The 20,520-nt window shown below is 36.0% G+C and overlaps 1 protein-coding gene across 1 annotated transcript; it reads right to left on the bottom strand.

The window, feature by feature from the left end:
- Positions 1-2,880: 2,880 nt before the first annotated feature.
- Positions 2,881-19,387, bottom strand: LOC103771625 (cytoplasmic dynein 2 heavy chain 1-like; the record flags this gene model as incomplete). The annotated part of the gene is made up of 19 exons (XM_008938927.1): positions 2,881-3,008; positions 4,253-4,368; positions 5,425-5,552; positions 6,010-6,238; positions 6,321-6,460; positions 8,507-8,605; positions 8,722-8,874; positions 10,468-10,563; positions 11,734-11,929; positions 13,255-13,430; positions 14,794-14,918; positions 15,100-15,211; positions 15,387-15,500; positions 15,598-15,732; positions 15,929-16,161; positions 16,930-17,074; positions 17,629-17,747; positions 18,065-18,200; positions 19,217-19,387. Coding segments are annotated over 19 exons (2,751 nt in total), but the record flags the coding sequence as incomplete, so codon positions are not given.
- Positions 19,388-20,520: the final 1,133 nt, after the last annotated feature.

The following is a 20,520-nucleotide window of genomic DNA, read 5'->3' as shown; positions in this document are numbered from 1 at the left end:
ACCTAAAGGATTCTATGATTCTTCCTTTTCTTCTTTTCCTTCCTTTCCTTCCTTCTTTCTTTTCTTCCTTCCTGTTTTTCCCCTTGTTTCTTCCTCTTCTTTCCCTTTCTTCCTTTCTTCCTTCCTTTATCTCTCTTCTTTCTGTCCCTTTTCTTTCTTTCTTTCTCTCTCTCTCTGCTTTTTCTTTCTTCTTCCTTTCTTTCTCTTCTTTCTTCCTTCATTTATTGAACCACTTTGATCTCAACCCATGAGGTTTTTCCCACCTTTGCTCTTCCTTTCCTCTTCTCCTGTCCCATCAGGAGTGGGGGAGGCTGTTCAAGTGAGGGAGCAGCTGTGTGGTGCTTAGCTGCATACCAGGGTTAACCCACAACAACATGGAATAACAAAAGGCAGGAACATAGACACTTCAAATAAATAGAAATTATATTCATGTAAAAGAGTATAATTTTTTTTTCACATGATAACTGAAAAAAAGCCATTTTCTCCCCCATACTAGGAGCAAAACAAACTTTTTTTAAAAAAAAAATCTTTTATACTATACAAGGCAGAAGAAACTGAAATAAACACAGTTTTACACACTTGCCAAACTGTCCTGTTATGTATGTTTTCCTCTAAAAATTAAGAGGTCATAACAAGGACTCATACTAAGGAGCAATACTGTTCTCTAAATTTTCACACATTAATTCTCTTTCACATCCAACAATTCTCCCAGAGTTGCTACAAAATGTAAATACTTATACCCAGACTAACACAATACTTCTACTGAGTGAGCAGGTGAACAGTTAAGACTCTATCCAAGACAAAGTTTAAGCTAAAATTAGATAACAGTATATAAGCTTGTTAAGTAGGCACCTAAAACTCCATTATCATCAAAGATCACTGAAACCAAGGTCTTGATTATTTTATGACAGAGGCTTCCAGGATTACTGGAGATCCCCTACTCTGTCCCATCTGCCTTCCATCCACTGCCCAAAAAGTTATGGGTCTTCCATCTGTCCTGTGTCATATCTGCTAGCTTTGTATGGAGCTGTCAGATATGCCAGGACATCCTCAAAACAGTAGGCACATATGAACAACTGCATTGAGTTGGAGCTAAGAAATGGATTCAGGAGGATCAGCCACAAAGTGTCTACTTTAAGATGAACTGGATTGCTCTAGGCTACAACTGACTACAGTCATTAGGAACTTGATTCAGTTTCTCACAGCTACATGTTTACAGCCGTTTGAGTCGCCCTAAGGTACATGCCTTGCCTCCAGCTGCAACCACAGAAGTTTAGAAGCCTCCCAGAAGTCTTCTGTCCTGTCTGCCAGTCTTGTGTGGATGTTGGATATGCAGTATCCAACACTAACACTAAAACTGCATCTGTGGGCAACTGAACCAGACTTCTCCTGACTATATTAACAGCATATACACTGCAGACACCTGCACATACACACCTCAACTCAGATGCATTCATTTAGAACTGAATTCTTTTCTGGATAAATATTGTCCAGCTGGGAAGAGTTAATATGGCTTTTGTAGAATCTCACAATTTTGTAGAAGCAGAGTTCTTTAAAGGTATCAGTAAAGGTATGGATGAAGGAAATTAAAATGTTATATTCCAGTTGGGCACCCAAAAAGCTTTTAACACAAATCCTCACCAAAGGCATTTAAGGAAACCTAGTAACATCACATAAAACCAAAGGTCCTTGCAGAGATAACTAACTGGGTAAAAGATAGAAAACAGATAGGAAAAAATGGCTAGTTCCTGCAACAGAAAAAGGTCACCATGGAGTTCTGTAGGTACCTGTGCTGGACTGCTCAAGGTGCTTATGAAAGAGTTGGAAAATGAGACTAACCTGTGAGATGATAAAGTTTACTGATGATACTATGTTATTCTAGACACTGAAATAGTTCACCTGTGAAGAACTGCAGAATGCACCAGGAATAAACAGTGACTGATGATAGTGGTGACAAACAAAATTCAAGTAGATAACCCTGAAGTGGCATACATGGCAAAAAAAGGATTTCACATGTACAAGTTGAATTCTTTGCTAACAACTGCAGTACAGGATTGATATTGTGGGGTTATGACAGTCAGTTTCACAAAAGTGCCAGCTTAAACTGAGCAGTCAAATGTTAGGAGTCACAAGGATCAAAAAGAGAGTAAAGGATACAATATTGCTATTTCATCATATAAATGCATGGTTTGTTCATAACTTAAAAATTGCACAAATTGTTGTGTTGGTCCCACAGAAAAACATGATTGCAAAACTAGAAGAGACTTAACCAAAGGGCAACAAGGATGATCAAAGTTATGAGTGGGATTATGTATAGGAAAAGACTAGGTAAGCTAAAACTCTTCAGTCTAGAAAACAGATGGCTGATGTAGGACACAACAAAGAATGCAATTGTGTGTCATGAAAAGGAAGAATAGGGACTGATTGCTCCATATCTTTTCAATGTAGGACTTAAATGGTATGAAGTGAACAAATGGCAGGTGAAAAACAAATTAAAGGAAGGGTTCTTCATGAAATAGGTAATCAATCTACACTTTACCAGAGGATATTTTTGATGTCAAAGGTGTATATTTTTTCAAGAGGAAACAAGGTAAGGTTGTGGAAGAGAAATCCACTGAAAGTTACTATATGCTCAGGAACCACATAAAACTGAAAAAGGTTTTGTTTGGGAAAGCATCAAATATACTACCCCAATTTTATATCTTCCCCCAGGCAGCCACTTTATTCTATGTCTGGAGACAAGTACTGTGCTACATGGACCACTGCCCTGATCCCATTATGGCCAATCCATGTTCAAAGCATATTAAATATGTACCATACTAGAAAGCAATTACATTTTTTACTAATTGTTGCTCTAGATATGATAAAATAGTATCTTACCCCTTCTTTTCGTTCCTGTAGGTTTAAGTATTTCAAATTGTCTTCTGCTATTTCCTCTACAGTCTGTGGCCTAATCACTAATGTTTCCATGGCATCAGTGAGAAATGAAGAAACATCACATAGGTGAGCTATATAAAATTGGAAAACAAAGTTATCATGGAGAAAATAGTTGTAGCAATAAATATCCAAGTCAGACAAATGTACTGCAATACAATGTTGTCATATGATATGAGAATATAAAGTATTTGCTTAAACCATTGCAGACCTCAATCTTACATGCTTTACTGTTATAACGCTGTATTTTCCAACCAACTTTTGGTACTGAGAAAGGAGCTTCACAATTCTAAGGAATAATGTATCTCCCAGGGAACAATCCATCTATCAGGCTACAGAAATAATTCACTTTTTGAACAATCCCTGTTCTGTGTTTTCTGTGCTGATTGCTATATTTCAAGCACAAAGACCCATTTTTTCTCACCATCTACACCTTCTTCCATTTTATCTATTTTTTCCAGAAATAGATAGACCAACAACAAATAGCAAAATATTTTGCAATCTTTAACACTGTGCATTTTGACAATCTCAGTGACGAAGAACTCTATGGAATAAGGGTAGACTATTTAAGACTTCATCAAGTATTTCAGTTTGTGAAAGAAAAGTATAATATTTTTAAATTGCAACATTTCATGATGACTCCTCCAGTTACCCTCAAATCACAGAATCACAGATTCATAGACTGTTTTGGGTTGGAAGGGACCTTAAAGATCATCTAGTTTCAGAGCCCCTGCCATGGGCAGGGACACCTTCCACTAGACAAGGTTGCACAAGGCCCCATCCAACCTGGTCTTGAACACCTCCAATGATGGAGCATCCACAACTTCCATGGGCAACCTGTTCCAGCAACTCACCGCTCTCCTAGTGAAGAACTTCTTCCTTACCTCAAATCTAAATTTACCCTCTTCACGTCTGAAGTCATTACCCCTCATCCTGTCTCCACAAGCCCTTGTAGAAAATCCCTTCCCAGCTTTCTTGTAGGCCTAAGAAATTTTCCTCCCTCAAATATCAATGAAATTTTCTTCTCTGGATCAACAAAGAATTTTCCTTCAGATAAAAGAAACAAGCAAAATAGTGCTCTTTTAACATCTGGAACAGATGTGGCCAGAACAAGTGGAAGAATGCACATGGACATCAAGGGGTCTTATTTTAGGCCTCCAGCGGAAAATAAGTAACAGGTTACTTTATCTGCACTGTGATTTATGCAGCTCTCTGTACGCAAGAGTAAAATATTTCTTAAAGAGTATTTATATTAACACAAATGTCCATGAGTACAACAGAAACAAACAAAAATATACTATTCACTAAAGTTACTTACCTTGAATAGATTTTCTCAAAGAAATGACAAGAACATCATACAACTTCTGGATGAAATCATCAATTACAGTTTTCACAGGGTTGCAATTAACAGTTAAACAATCTATTCTGATGGTGCTTCAAGACAAAAGATTAGAAAATAGCAAATATTCAGTAGTATGCTTACATGTCAGTATCTCTAAGATCTATACATGTCTATAGTTTATCCTGATTTTGTAGCCCAATAAGAAAAAAGCTCCTTCATAATTCTACAAATAATAGTCATAGCTTGTTGTGAAAATTACTCGTAGTACTTCAAGTATTTATAACTATTATGCATATATAGGTGCAGTCTTATGGGGGCTAAGGTCTAATGCTCTGCTCTTCCAAACAGAAAATTATTTGATTTTATATAACTAGTGTTAGTAAACTCAAAACCTTATTTGATACCTTCCTGAGTAGGTCAAACAATAAATACTTGGTCAGCACCAATTATTTTCAACTCATGGCACTTCATAGCCACACATGGTTTCTGGCAGCCAGTTTCTACTCACCTCAGCCTGTCCTCAAGCACATGAAAACCTTCACTACTCAGAGTATCACCTAGCCAACAAGTTCTACCAGTCTATTCTCCTGCATGAAATGTCATCTCTTTTTCCTTGTTCTGAACATGATTCTCATCAGTTTAATTTGAGAGTTCTAAGCCATGCAATACACTAAACTCCATGTGAAGATATGCAAGATTAAAAGCTTACACTAGTGTCTCTTTAAACTATAAGTTAAAAAAGGTAATCTAGTGTTCCCATACAGGAATTATTTCATGCTTATACATTTACTGTCTGCTCCTAACTGTCACATATGCTCCACATCTACAGGACTTAGCTAGAAGAAATGGTCAAATATCACTGCGTTTTGTAGTACTTCTGAACCAGCCCTGAATTTTAAGGGGGTTTCCCATCATACAAAAGAAGACAGTAGAAGTTTTCAAAGAAGACTGTACAGATAAAAGGGAATAAGGGTCTAACAATAAAACTGAAAAAAAAAACCCTAAGCTTTTAAAAAGTACACCAATATTATAAAACCACTTGAAATTCTAGCGATATCTCCACATAAAATGAATATTTCTATTTTACTATTACTTTTAAAGTATCTGACAGAATACATTATTTAAGCAAAAGACTAGTTACACTATACCTTGGAAGACGTTCTGCTTCTTTCCCTCTCACTTTTAATGCTTTGAAGTTTTTTTCCCAGTCCTGTTTGCTAGACAGATGTGTCTCCACCAGAGTTTCCATATCTACTTGGCCAATTACGATCCAGTCCTTTCCAACATTATTTTTTATTTCATGGAAAAGAAATATTTTCCAGACTAGAAAACTGTTTGTCAATATTAAAATACTTTAATGTTTTCAAGCTACAATCTCTTTAACCTTTATGTTCCTTCAATTACCTACAGATTGTCTTAGTGCAAAAATCAGAATGTACAAAATAGTTTAACATATTCACACATTTAAGGATAATTAAAACAGATTCTGAACAAGAGTAAAAAGCTGTAATATGGAGGTTTCACTGGGAACTACATATGCTTTGAACTTAAGCGGTTGGCTTGACAAGGATGGATTTATTAAGCTTTTGCTTATATGCCTTGCAGAAAAGAACAATAATGCACAAATGTCAAATGCTCAGTTACTTCTGGGATGTCTGAAGCCTAAAATGATACAAATGGGAAAAGAAAAAAAAAAAAACCAAACCCAGGAGTCAGTAAAATATTGACAATACCTTGAATTGATTAGAAATGTCTGACAGCCTTCTGAACAAATCCTCTGCTTTACTGAAAGCAGTCAGGAATCCATTTGCATTTCTTTCTGTCATAACAGTGAATATAGACTTTTCCTCTGCTTCACTTACTCCCCTAAACTGATGTGGAATGGAGATGAATCTCTTCATTTCTCTGTAATACCTAGCTCGCACTTCTTCAAAAGGAGGTCTGAATTGCAACTGGCCTTGCCTAAAAAGTGAAACAAATCATACAAAAACTAACATTTGAGCCAAAATACTTTCTTAATAGGAAAAAAAAGAAAACATCTTACTTGAATGTTAGATCAATATTTATTTCTGGTAAATTCTCATTCAGTGCTTCTAAGCCCATTTGATACTGATGCTCCAAAGCCTTGTAAAGTTGATGATTCCAGTGCTGTCTCCAAGCTTTCATATCACACGATTTGAAGCCCTAAAATTTAACAATTTTTATTTTTATTTTATTGCTTAAGCTATAATGATAAGCCGAAACTGAGCACAGTACAATGTCTGGCCTTACTAAAATTCAAAGAAATATCACAACACTGGAACTCGGCACCAAGCCTTTCAGAGTTCAAGGAGCATCTGCACAACACTTTTGGACATATGGTTTAGTTTTAGGTAATCCTGCAAGAAGCAGGGAGTTGGACTTGATCCTTGTGAGTCCCTTCCAACTCAAGGCTTTTTATGATTCAATGACCAGTTTTAACATTAAGAAAATCTAGAGCTATTAACATTTATTTCCAATGAAATAAAAACACCCAGCCGAATCAAACCAGTCTTTATGGCAGGTCGGCATAACAACTTCACAGAGGTTCATTGCCCATTATTTTACTATGAGATTCTTCAAGGTTACTCTAAAATGCATGTGACTTTGCTAGAAATTAGATACAGAGCTGTCTGAATGAGAAATCTAAACCTCTACCACACCTTTTATCTTCTTATGATACATAAGCTACCTTTTAAACAGCATTTCAGAACAATCTTCTGTGTTTCCACAGAAAACCATTAAAAAGTAAGTATAAGATTTTATCTTAAAGAATTCAGATTTTAATTGGAATCTGCTACACTGCACTGTAAGAATGTGAAAACCTGTACATACAGTCATGTTTGTAAAAGGTCACTTGTAAGCCATCCAGGCTTACAAGGTTTTCAAAAGGACAACAGAAGTTAAAAAAGTAATTAGAAACTTCTTCCAGCTTAAAAAATTCTCTTGTTATTTAATGGGATAGAGATTTTCAGCCAGGGTTTTCGAGGCAGCTCAAGGTTGCTGCAGAAAGGTATACAGTTAATGTCTGCCCTACAGTTCAAGGCTGCCCTGAAAAACTCTTCCAGCAGAAAGATTCCAGAGGTTAAGAAAACCTGATATTGTCTCTGTGAAGCCTTAAGACAATTATAAATATGGCTTTTAAAGAAATATGCAACATTTTGATGTTAACAGCAGTAAGAATATACTATGTTGTAACTTTGGATAGTGAAAACAGCATACATTTGGTTCCAAGTTTTATCACTTCTAGTCAAGGATTAAAAGAAAAGTGACAGAATATAGTTAATTTTCCACAAAAAATATTCTGTAATAGCAAAACAATTTTCAAACAGATCTTAAAGCAAATATAGACTATTAATTTCAAAAAAATATTCTGACTTCAAGATAAAAATTTGCAAACTGATCTTCAAAAGAAATTACAAACCAAAAGCTGAATCAATGCACTTAGATCTATTATTCATATTATATTGAGAAGACGGAAAAAATTGTAAGGAAAATACAGTAAAAATACTGCATTCATTTGATGGGCAAATATCAACTAAAATAATCTGGGTTTGCATTAGAAAGGCTGAGAACACCACATCCATCTAACGATACAGCCCTATTATTACTGAAGGCTACAGAAAAAAATGAAACTGACTTGAATGATACTTCAAAATAGCTTAGATGAGAGTAATATCACCTAGTTACTCTGACAAGATGATATTCTTAAGCAATGTCTTACTCGATGACCTTAAAGGTCTTTTCCAACCAAAATGATTCTATTCTAAAAGTTGACAGTTCCCAAGTGAAAAACAAAAATGTGGCTTTTTCATTATTTCAGGCAGAAATGCTTTAAATTCTAAATTTTATTCATCTGTTCTATTCTGTCTGGGAATACTCATATCTGTACTGGGAATACTCGTATCGGTTCCAATTTACCTTGCATTAAGACACAAATGATTTGGTTTTCCCATTTCTTCCTCTAATCTCTGTCATCTGACCATGCATTATTCTTCTCCCGTTACTACCATGACATAAAAAAAAAATTATCCCCCTCATCTGAAATTTTACTTCACATCTGGCATCAACTAGTATATAGCCAGGTTTCCTGAGCTTGCTAGTAACTCCTTAATCAAAATGAATTGAATCATGCTATGTTTGAGTCTCAAATCTTGACAACTATTGAAAAGTCAAATGTTCACAGTTTGCAATATGATAAGGAAACCCTGCCTGTGACTCGAGGCTGGCAAAACCAGTTCTGAGCTCCTGGAGACCATCTTTCCAACGCTGCTGCTGCCGAAGCAGATCAATATTCATGAGCGATATAACCTGTTAAAATAATTTTAAAGGATAATATTTTTAAACACATTCATCACCACATAAGTGAAAGAAATGGTAAAATAAACTCTAAGTGACATGATTTCAACATCACCTGCAAAACATACCTTTTCAATGAAGTTTGTGTGCCACTTTCGTAGTTTTCTATTTTCCGTGGAAAGCCGTTCAGCAGCAGCTTGGAGTTTTTGAATATATGCTTCCAATTCTCTAGGATTATCCCACGTTATTTGAGCTTTTCCTCCAGGACCAGATTTTGAATGCTTGAAAATCATACAATCTTTGTAAGATTTAATGATGAACAAGAGTCTACCAGCTAGCATACAGGAAATGACAATATGAGAAAGATGGTTTTACTCCTAGTGTAAAACGGAGGACGTCCCTCTCGCTCCTGCACAAGAGGCATAAAAACCTGGCAAATCACAGACACGTGGGCATATCACTAGAGGTACATAATCCACTGGTGAAGGATTAAAACCAGGCTTTTAACAGAGCTTGAAGCAAATTCACTGATTTTGAGACTCCTGCCCCATACACATAAGCAGATATCTTGAGCTGACAGGACACCTTAAACGCCCCCGTTCTTCTCCGTTCTGCACAGACCCAAAAGGAAAATGTGACATTAATAATCACTGTACAACTTCACTTGTTCATCATGAAATACATCTTTTAAATTACACTGCAAAATTCCACTGACTCATAAGCAGCTTTGGGGAATTCCATTTCTCTGGGCTTTTAATCAGGATTCTGGAGTTTTTGTGCATTTTGCAGAACAGAAAATGAGAAGACAAAAGCATCTGAAGTTCCACAGTTGGACCTATTTCTAAAAGACGTGGCTTAGAACACATCTGCATCACCACTGTCATAGGGTCTGCACACTAAAGGAATCTGTGGCATAACCTTCAGCCAGTCCCCAAAAATTGCTCTGGAGGCATTATTCTCTTGCCTAATACAGAGTTTATGGTCACGTTATAATTATCCAGCCATTCTCACACTCTAAGAATGCTGGAAAAGAGCAGAGTGCTTCAAACTCATCAAACCCAGTAAACTGAAATTTATGATGCATGATGTTTCTCCAGACATAAAATATAGTGTTAAAAACCTGTAGACTGTAGTGTAATTCTTAAGTTCCTATCGTCCCTTCAAAGGAGAAAAATGCAAATTATTAAATAAATTCCTCCAAATTGTTCCACATTCCTTAAAAGAACCTAAAATTTCAAGTATACTGAACTTCCTAGCAATTATAAAACAAAAATAAAGCCTCTTCTCACAGCAACTAGATTACGTCTGAACACCAACCCAAGATAACAAACTGCATGCATAAATTAATCATCAGGTAGATCCACAGATTCTTCGTTCTTAATCTAAACCAGAAACTATCCACCTTCAAACTGTCAAAACATGAATTAGAAATATTCAAGAGAATTAAAAAATCCAGAGATGTAGTAACAGTCAAAATAGTGAAACCACTCCTGAACACTAATTTATCTCTAGAATAAAGCATATGCCATTTTTATTAAAATAGACCAAAATAATTATTTAGTACTGTTAGAACAGGAGTTACATTCCCAGCTACTAAAGAACTGACCACATTTTGGTTCACGTGTAAATTCAAACACTAAAAATAATTCCTGAGACAGTACATTACACTAATATCCAAAGCACAAAGGAGTAAGTAGTTGTTTGAATGGCAATATCAAAACGACCCACTGATTTCTGTAAATGCTAATTAAACAGATGGAGGTGATCATATGGAAAGGCTGCAGTTGAAAAGTCAAGAAACACAGAAACAGGAGCACAGAATATACACAGATACCACTGAAATTAAAAATACAAAAAGAAGGGAATGCTTTCACCTTAATTATCTGTTCAAATGCTAGAGCAGATTGTAACATCATTGGCTTCTGACTCTCAATCATTTGTTGATCAATAGAATTATAAAAGTGTGCCACCTGTAAAAATGGAGATTTACAAGAACAGATAAAAATATTTGTATGTCAATAGATGTAAAGGAAGATATGCCTGAAAGTATTGCCCAATCAATCCCATTAAGAAATAAGAATTAACTAGTAAAATGCTTACAAAAATAAAGTAGATATGCAATGCTAACATGATTCTATCTTCTAGTGATGAATTCTAATAGCTAAAAAGACTGCTACATACGTCTGAGGTGATTATACTTCACCTTAAGTGAAATAGGTTCAGCCTCTGATTTATTGTAAGTGGAACAGTTCCAGTGTTTTATGCAAATATAGGCATCTAGTGCCGTTTCAGAGGCATTCAAGTACCCATGATATCTGTTAGGATATGACACAAGACCTAAAAACTACTCATTTACTGCCAGACTGACAGCTGGATTAAGAAGGATAACCTAGAACCCAGTTTAATTGTCCACACACAGACATCTAGCACCCTTTGAGTTGACTAAGGTTTCCACTTGGGCATTTGCCAATGATCCAGATTCAGGGGTATCTTGTAGGTCATGTATCATCTCTGCCTTACCTGTGCAGGTATCTCAGATTAATGATACCTACTGTGAAACTGAACTGAGCCTGTGTATCTACTGAAGCATTTTCACCAATATATACATATATTCCCGCATCTTAAAGGAACAGAAGAAATCCTGACGTGGTCTTTCATTTGAAATGTAAGCCAAATAAATATTTATGTAGTATTGAGTGTAATAAAAAAATAACTCCCAAAGAAAACCAAAAACCACATTTCCATTAAAATACTTATTCACATATTTTCAGTTGAAGACTAGCAACAGTGAGGACAAGCTGGTCCATTTTATTACATTTTCACTTAGCTATAATAATCAGAAACTGAGACTAGAACCAAGAAATCAATGAATTACTTATCTCATTATGAAGATTCATACAGTAACTTCACATGGCTTTAGAATTACAATTCATTTGGTTTCAAAGAAGACACGTCCCAAAATTGTAAAGCATTTTTTTACTTTTGTTTTCTTTTAAGGACTTAGCAAGAAACAAGTCAGTTTCATACAGACAAACACAGCAAAAAGCTTAACCACACAGTCTAGATCATAGCCTAGAAAAGTTCTTCTGCTAAAGCTGGGAAGTCAGAACAGGAAGTTACTATGACATTTAATCTTATACCTGTTTGAGGATGACTGCCTGTTTACAGAACTTCTGTGCAGTGTTTGCAGCATGCTGTATTTTAGCTGGTATGGCAAAGCCAAGTGCTGACAGCTGACGTACTTCCCTCAGGAGAGTCACCAAACGATCTGAATACAGTATGTTTAATGTTCCAGATTTGGGATCCAACTCCATTACAGGACTATTAGCTTGGATGCTAAACCAAAAGCATATTAAACATGTTACTTAATATCACCTGATACTAGTATTTTCTTGGGTGAATTTTATAATATAATAAAGATTTGTAAAAATGTCATTTTCTTCCATTTTTCTATGTTTATTAACATTTTAATTAACTCAGAAATTATTCCAGTAATCTTTCTCTTAATTCAAAGCCAGCGAAGACAAGAAGAAATGAACAATGCCTATTGGTTTTGCTTGCAAAGTTTTTCTGGCTTGTTAAAATACTTAACATGTCACTCACAGCTAGACAGTATTTCTCAAATACCCTGGGTCCACCACACCCCCTCAGGCAAGCTCTTTACAGGCCCCAGAATTCAGCATTGAGAAGGAGCAGAAATCAATCCAAGGACCAGGACTTGAATCACTGGAACATTCTGGTATACACAATCAGAAACTAACAAGAACATCAGCCTACATTTAGATTTTACTGCAATTTTTCTTTCTGCTGTAATAATGCTTCTAGCACCATCCTAGGCTTCTTTCATAAAAACTTCAGCTTTACTAATTTTTTTTACATTTTTTTCTCATCTTTTTCAATTTCCCATAGCAACTGCATTCCACTTCACAGTGAACCACCTCTTTCCTTTTCAATCTCTTCACATCTTTTAAAATCTCACAGTAACAAGATTTTATGGTACTCATATATTAGATGGTTGTTATATACTGGAGTGCTGAGTCTGCTTATTTGTTATATTTGAGTGTTTTTCATAAAAATAGAAGATTACACAGACGTATCAACTCCTGTATCTTCTGCAACTGTGATGCAGAAAAGCTATGTGGCCAATCAATAAAAAAAACACTTGTTAAAATATATGGTAGTACCCCATGAAGTAATGTCATTATTTTGAGAAACACAGTTAATGAGGTTTAAATTTATTTTCTTACCCTTCTTTCATCTAGTCTATTTAAACTGCAGATTGTCTTGAGAATAACAATTTGTTTGTTACTCCACATGTGTCACCTCTGTATCACAGCTATACTCGTATCTCATCTGGCTCCTAGACATTATCATTATATGGATTACAATGGATAATAAGTAGTAACAACAAGGAAACCAAACATGTCTTTCATTCCAGGTGTTAATAGGAACTGCAAGATGAGTTATTAACACTGTCCTGTATGCTTCAGCTTACCAACCAAGCCTGGTAGGATGATGAAGTGATAATAAACTCCTCTGTTTTGTTTCTCTGCTCATTCTCAATTCAGTAAATTTTTTTTATTTCCTTTGTCAAGTTCTACTGAATTACACCACGCTGGAGATTTCAGCAAAACAAATATTTAAAGAAAAATGTTATTTACCAAAGTCCTGACTTGGGATTTGATAATTCCGACTGGATATTCCTAGACCAATCATCAAATTGCTCTTGTTCATATACTTTTAATTGTTCCAGGAAAGAATGTGCACTTTGATGGAAAGTTTGAAATCCAGATAAGTCAGACAGAAGAGCCTCTGACAGCTTGATAGCATCCTCCACCTTATATATAATCACAAAGAAAAGAAGTTTACCTTCCCAGCATTAAATCAGAAAAGCAAAATCACCACAATAAAAATCAGTATTGCAAAAGATTCAGGAACCAATTAAAAAAAAACAATAATAAAACCAATAAAAGAAAAAAAAAAAAAAAAAAAAAAAAAAGTGACTCCTGAACTGTGTCCCAGATTCCCAGATATGCAAATTCCCGTTACAGTAAGTTGGGTCTGAATAAGTTGTCCACCACAAGTGCCTAGTACTATGGAGATATCCCAGAGTGCTCTACTTTGTCTTTAGATTGTTCTTCATAAAGATACAGATCTCCCACGAATCCTTTGTTGTATCTATGAGGTCCATGCCAATACTCAAAGGTGTTTCAAATGGGATTTCACATCTATGTGTGGACAAATTAATCAAAAGCCTAATCAACACAATCAGTGCAGATGTGAGGGGCTAAGGTAGACACACAGTTGACACACATTAGCTGAACTGCTCCCTAGGTCTTCAGCAGACCAAGCAGAAATAACTGAGATCTGAGCTGCTGCTGTTCTTTCTCTAGGACACAAAACAAAGTAACGCCTTTAAGACCTCCCCCCTTTGTCACACTCAGCTGAAATGGGCCCTGAAGATTTCTGCAAATCACAGGCGAATGCCAAAAAAATGGGCTAACAGTTATTCTGGGATAAGTAACTTCTATTCTCATTCACATCTAGAGTTACTATAAATGGCATCTACATTTACAGAAAACATTTTGCTTTTAACTAGTCAACGCTTTCCGAAAAAAGTTCCAGAGTTTTCAGCTAAAGCATAAATACAAGTTAACAAAAATAATGTAAACTAAGAGTCAAATATTTTGTAAGCTTGTTCTGTTGTAAGAGAACACAGAACCGTTTGGCATTTACTTTTACAAGAGTCTCTGCAGAAAATTCCCTGGCAAGCTGATTCAAAAAAGCACTACCAAGAAATCCCTTTGATTTCAAGGGGACACTACACAGTTTAGTAATAACAAGTGAGAATTAGGATATCAGAATCTTGCTACTTGTAAATGTTAAATACAACTTTTAAATGCAAACTGGAGGGTAAAATTTTACAAAAATGCCTCCTCTGAGAATTTTGGTCCTTTCTTTACAAAAAAAAAAAAATCCATAAAAAGCAGGCAGTCCAGTGTATTACAAAAAAATACTGTCTTCTGAGTCAGTTATTAAAATTCAACTTAGCAAGCAGCACCACTGATAAAAAAAAACTTGACTATATAACTCCAGGGAAGGAAACAATTTTTTCTGTGGGGAATTCCCACAGAAATCTCAAATACCATGTTCTACATTCTATGATGATACTGTGCCTAAACAATAAAAGTATCTGTTACCTTCAGCTCCAGCTGCTGTACCCATACAATATTATTGACAACCTCAGAAAGGTTTTTGCCTGACAGTGGTCCAGAAACATCACCAGGAACACCTTGGCATCGAGTTTCAAAGTCTGCCTGATAGTCTAACACAAGCAGAAGATGCATGTTAGGTCAGAAAGCTAATAGAATAAGCCTAAAATTACTGCTGTAGTTATAAAAACACACCAGGGATACTGACGTAATTCTAAAAGTAAATAAAAGAACTCTAGTATTTGAAAAAAAAAAAAAGTAATGCAAATTAAATACTTTTAAATACATTTTTACCTTTGACATAATCTTGAAGTCTTGCTAGCAATGTTTCCCTTTCAAAAAGCAATTCTTTTCTTATATTTGGATGCTTTATCAGTTCCTTGTATTTCTGAAACGTTTGAAAGAGCTGGAATAGGAAGTTCAAATAATTAAAAGCATATTCTGACACTACTCATTAATTAGTGTTGTCCATAAGCACTGTCTTTGGCTCCAAGTACTTATTCTTGTGCTCTAAAGTGACTACTTAAGAACTCAAAAACTTTATCTTTAGGAAAGTTTTGAGACTACAAAAATACACATACCTGCTGAGGACTGTCCTGAATTTCTGAAATAAATTTCTTCAATTTGCTTGCTATTTTTCGTTCTGCTGGTGCAATAATTCTTTCATACTGAGAGACTGCTGCTTTCCACAATGGCTAGAAATAATGAGTTCATAGATTAATTTAGGACTACCCACATATATCATAAAAAGTCACAGAAAGAACATGAGTAAATTAAAAATAAGCATTGTACCTCTGTGTAAGGATTATAGTGTACAGGATTTAGGCCAGCAAAGGGTTCAAACACTTGGGCAAGATGTAAATAATTTTGTTCTCCAGCTGACAAAAAAAGCGTAAGTTTTTCATGCAGTGTTCTAACAGTCAGCACCTATAACAGAAAGAAATGGTTTATATAACCTACATATTTTTACATAAAACTTACATTTAGAAGCAAACATGGATTATGGAATGCTATCTGACTCTGAAAAGGCTATAAAAGTGTTTTAATCCCCTTTTTTTAACTTAAAACAATGTTGTTTAATTCTTTGTCAAATGAAATAAACGTGTATGATTCAAACCTCTACCTCATCAAGACGTTTGCCAAATTTGGCTAATGATTCAGGGAAATATTTCTCCTTTTTCCATGGATGTGGAGTATAACATTGCCACAGGTGTCCTGTTAGGTACTCACAGGCTGACACCCACTGCTCACAAATCAAGATGCCAGCCTTTAGATGTTCTTTAACCTTGTGAAATGTATCCTCCCATAAATTCAAAGCTGCTAATTTTCTCTGAACACATCTACCTAAGGAGCCACCTAGAACACAAATAAGTACAAAAAAGCAATATGTTATGTTTGTTTAAAATAATTCCTTTAAACAGTACACCATGTTCCAATCACTTTTTTAAAGAACTGGTCTAATATCTTGATTTCAAACCACACAAATGCATCAATAACTGATTATTTTGTTTCAGGTTCAACAAACATCTCCACATTAGACAGAGGCTGGTCCCACATCAGAACCTGATGGATTTGGATTCTAGGATCCACACTGCAGCACCTGTATCAGCAGTAGCGGCAGCAGCTGGCTGCCCCCAGCGATCCTTCACCTCATGAACACACACAGCCCCAGCAGCAGCAAACTCACTGTCTTACGCCTGTCTCAGAACATGGCACTGCTGTCAAGAGGATGAGAGAAGCAACCTCTCTGCATGCCCTGCTCTCAGCCACACACAGACTGTATCCTACAGACTGGGGGGTTATGTAAATAAATGTTCTCCTCCGAGAGAAAGACAGGGAGTCAAACAGAAGCAAGGCAAATCCAGTCCACAAGGTGAAAGGTATGCAAATCCATCCTGTTATTATCTATCAGCTTACCAAGAATGTGTGAAGGCATTTACCAGAACTGGCTGCATTATTGGGTACTATAAGGCAAATAATATTCCTGGATCATAATTACAAGAAGAAAGCACCTTACTGATGTAAGCTGTCACTGGTGCCTATAAGAGGAAGAAGGTCTCTACTCAAGGATTCGTTTTACTTTTTCTCAATTGTTCATTTAATGAAGGCTGCATAAAGGTTTACCTGTTACATCCAAGAGATTTTGCATGCGTGGCTGTGGATAAGGATCATGTTCTGTTTGTCTCCACACACTATCTACGGTGTCCTTGGTAGTCTCCACCAAATCCACAACTTCAAGTAATGAGAGACTATCCAAGTTGTGATAATCCTAGAAAAAAATACCCTTAATACAATTACTTTGCAACTAGTACTGTAGAGACACTGATAATTTTCTGAAGCTGGCAACTTCTATAGTTTTCTAGATTTTATTGATTAACAGACTATTGCCTAGTCTTCTCAAAAACCAAGCATGTATGTAAGTTCACTCATGTAAGGAATGCATTGATATCCAAAGCACTATTCAGGACAAAAATTTTGCATGCTAGCATTCACTATTATCACCTGCATTTTCAGTTTTCCTTTTTATAATTTCATGAGTCAATTTCTAGTTCATAAATTGTAGCATGCTGTTCTATTTCTGCAGAGGCTCTCAGTATTCAAAAGTCAAACCTGCTCTCAATTAAATGTTGGCACTCCCCCACACCATTGTCACTAGAATCTACACGAATGACACTTAAACAAAATTTTCCACAAGAATAAAAAAATAATACCTCCATATTCATATATTTGAAAAGACTGTACATATACAGACATGAATTTCATAAGAAGAGTGTTCTTTACTGAGTTTCAAATATACCACTGATCACACAAAAGTAAACATACTTTTGCAATGTCCTCAAATAGGTCTTGAAAATAGGAAGCTCGCTCTTTACTACACCATTTACTTCCATGACGAGCACACTCTACCCAGAACTGAAATTCATCTGTTGGTGTGAGGATAGCTGCAAATAATAATGGAAAATGTTTAAATATGAAATACAAAAATGGTCACAAAATATTTTGTTGGAACATACTTTGCAAAGCAAATGTTTACTGTGTGGTTATGTAATCCTTCAACTTCTGACTCTGACGAGATGTAGTATCAAGTTCAGGCCAAGAGACCAGAGTAGTCATCACCAATTCCAATCTACTCACTACAACCTCTTGTATTTCACACACTGCAGTCACTGGGATAATGAAGGTTGAAAACTCAACCTATAAATACATTATTTACTCATTATTTAAAATTAACTATAAAAGATGTAATTGTAAAACAAACCTTGCACATCATCTTCACTGAATTTTGTTCCTGTGTAATTAGGATCTGATCTTCTAAGAACTGTACTCAAACCAGATTCAAGGTCACTTAAAAGTTTCTGGAGTTTGGGATCAAATGTTTTACTCCATCTCTCATCCTGCAATGAAAATTTTCAAAGTTGTGCCTCACGTGATAGAACAATTACTATTTTCCTACCATTAATCTTAAAAAAATAAATATTCAGATTAATTGTAGTAACCAACAACATGATGAGAAAATGTAATTATTTATTTTTCTTAAAATAAAGAAAAAGCACCTCATTCTTTTCATTTAACAATTCAGAATAATACTGTAAAATAATTTTATCATAAATCAAAAGGCAGTTGTTGGATTTATATGAATTCTCTTATGTTAAAGATACTTGTGATCTGGTACTACAGTAGAACTTGGAAAGTGCTAGAATCAAATGTGTTTTTTTCTAAACTTATTTTATTACTATTATGACATACAAGAAATTAAAATATTTAAAAGCTGAAACTCAGCCTGGTAAATACAACAAGTTGAAATACAGCCATGGTCATTGTTTTTGACAAAAAAAATCCACAAAGGAAATATACTCTTTAATGGAACAGAAGCAAAAGCTTCAGAACATTTAAAAGAAGCACAAGTATGAAAAATGCAGCTGTAGAAATTAATCTAGAGTCGAGCCACATCTAGATATCTGCCACATGTTGAAGCATTATAGTTTACACAATACAGACCTACGTATTTCATACAAAATGTTAAGAGTATCTAACACAAGGAAAGGGCACAAGACTGCAATTATGAGTGGAAAGGAGCTGTTGTTTCCACTGTTAGTGTGGAAAAATGTTTATATCCAGGATAAAAAAAAATTTCCTATTAAAAAAATTTCCTTTCAACTAACAATGTTAAACACCACTACCCAGTACATTCCACATCTCTAGTCAGGCATATGTATGACCACAATTCACCTCTCATCCTTACTGATATGAAGTGAAGTGCCTTCTTTAACTTAGAACTATCACCTATTATTTAAGCTCATAAAATATTTTGGTTTTAAAACATAAAATAGTTGTCTCACAATAGTTAAACTATGGAATTTCAACGTTTCAAGAAAAATCTACAGAATGTTTAAGTTGGTATATTGCTCACCTGTAGTAACGCTGGTGCAAAAACTTGTCGTACAGTTTGATAAAGGGTGTTGATTGGTGAGTCTAGCATAGATGACACAAGAATATTACTGTGAAGGTTGTCTTCTGTAATTACATCAGGTCGCAGCTTGAAGAACACCAACACGTTACTCTTTGAATCAGCAGCTTCAATCTGTAACAATCAAGACAGGATTTGTTTAGAAAACTGTCATTGCCTGCATAGCATACTGAACTCTGTACACCAGTTACACAAATTCTTTACATCAAGAAAAAAAATCTAGCATTCCATATTACTACCTATGGTAGTATCTGACTTGCACAGAAAGTTAAAACTGTTATTGTATTCATTCCTGAATTCATAGGAACCTGAATTCCAACATCAAATAGACAACGTCTATTTAATTATAAAGTCTCTGTAAATACAATAATTGCTTAAACCATTTTGATTTTTAAAATTCCACTTACCACTTTCTGGAGACAAAACAGCAGCTCTAATCTTGTGCTTAGAGAAAACGAAGTATAAATTCATCTTTTCTAATTGCATTTTTACACTGTGTAACTTTGGGAATACTTTTCTAAATATAAATAAACACCAAGTCTTCAGCCTAAAAACCTACAGGCATCATTTTACTGAGACTTTATAGCCCCGATAGGCATCCAATCTGCCACAGCTGCCGACAGTGGATTTGGATATCAGACAGTGCTTTAGCAGCACACCTCAAAAACTGGTAGAGGTAGAAGTTCATTCTTGCATGAGCATAGACTTCACAGACTACACAGCAGATTTCACCAGGTGCGTTACTGGTCCACACAGCAGTTCACATGTTAACAACCTGTAACAGTAGCCTTCAGTGTAGAAAAAGACCTGTCACCGACACAACAAAGACCACATCCCCGATCTCACAGCAGAAATACGGGATGCACGTTGAGACCCACGCTTTGCTTGCACGCTCTGCCTGCACGCTCTGTGCAGCGGTCACCACACCATGTCCGGACTATGTGGTGACGCCCACTGCACATCACACCCACCACTATGCCTCGGCCAAGTCACTCGTTGAGCACACACACTTGTAGCAGGACATTTCACACAGCAAACCTCACACACCTGGACACATCCGTCTGAAAAGTGCATGACCTTGACAAACACCCAGCTTGAGACTAGTCAAGCACCTGCTGACGTGCTCCGTTTCCTGCAGGGCCGCCGGCAAGTCAACCCTTCCAGCGACCCGCACGCAGCCTCACCGGGGGCACCCCACGCAGCGGCCTCGCCGGGCGCCTGCAGCTCGGCGCGGTGGCATCCCCACG

The sequence above is a fragment of the Merops nubicus genome, unplaced genomic scaffold (assembly GCF_000691845.1).
Source record: "Merops nubicus isolate BGI_N331 unplaced genomic scaffold, ASM69184v1 scaffold36274, whole genome shotgun sequence".
Classification (NCBI taxonomy): domain Eukaryota; kingdom Metazoa; phylum Chordata; class Aves; order Coraciiformes; family Meropidae; genus Merops; species Merops nubicus.
This window is presented reverse-complemented; position numbering and strand designations above follow the sequence as displayed.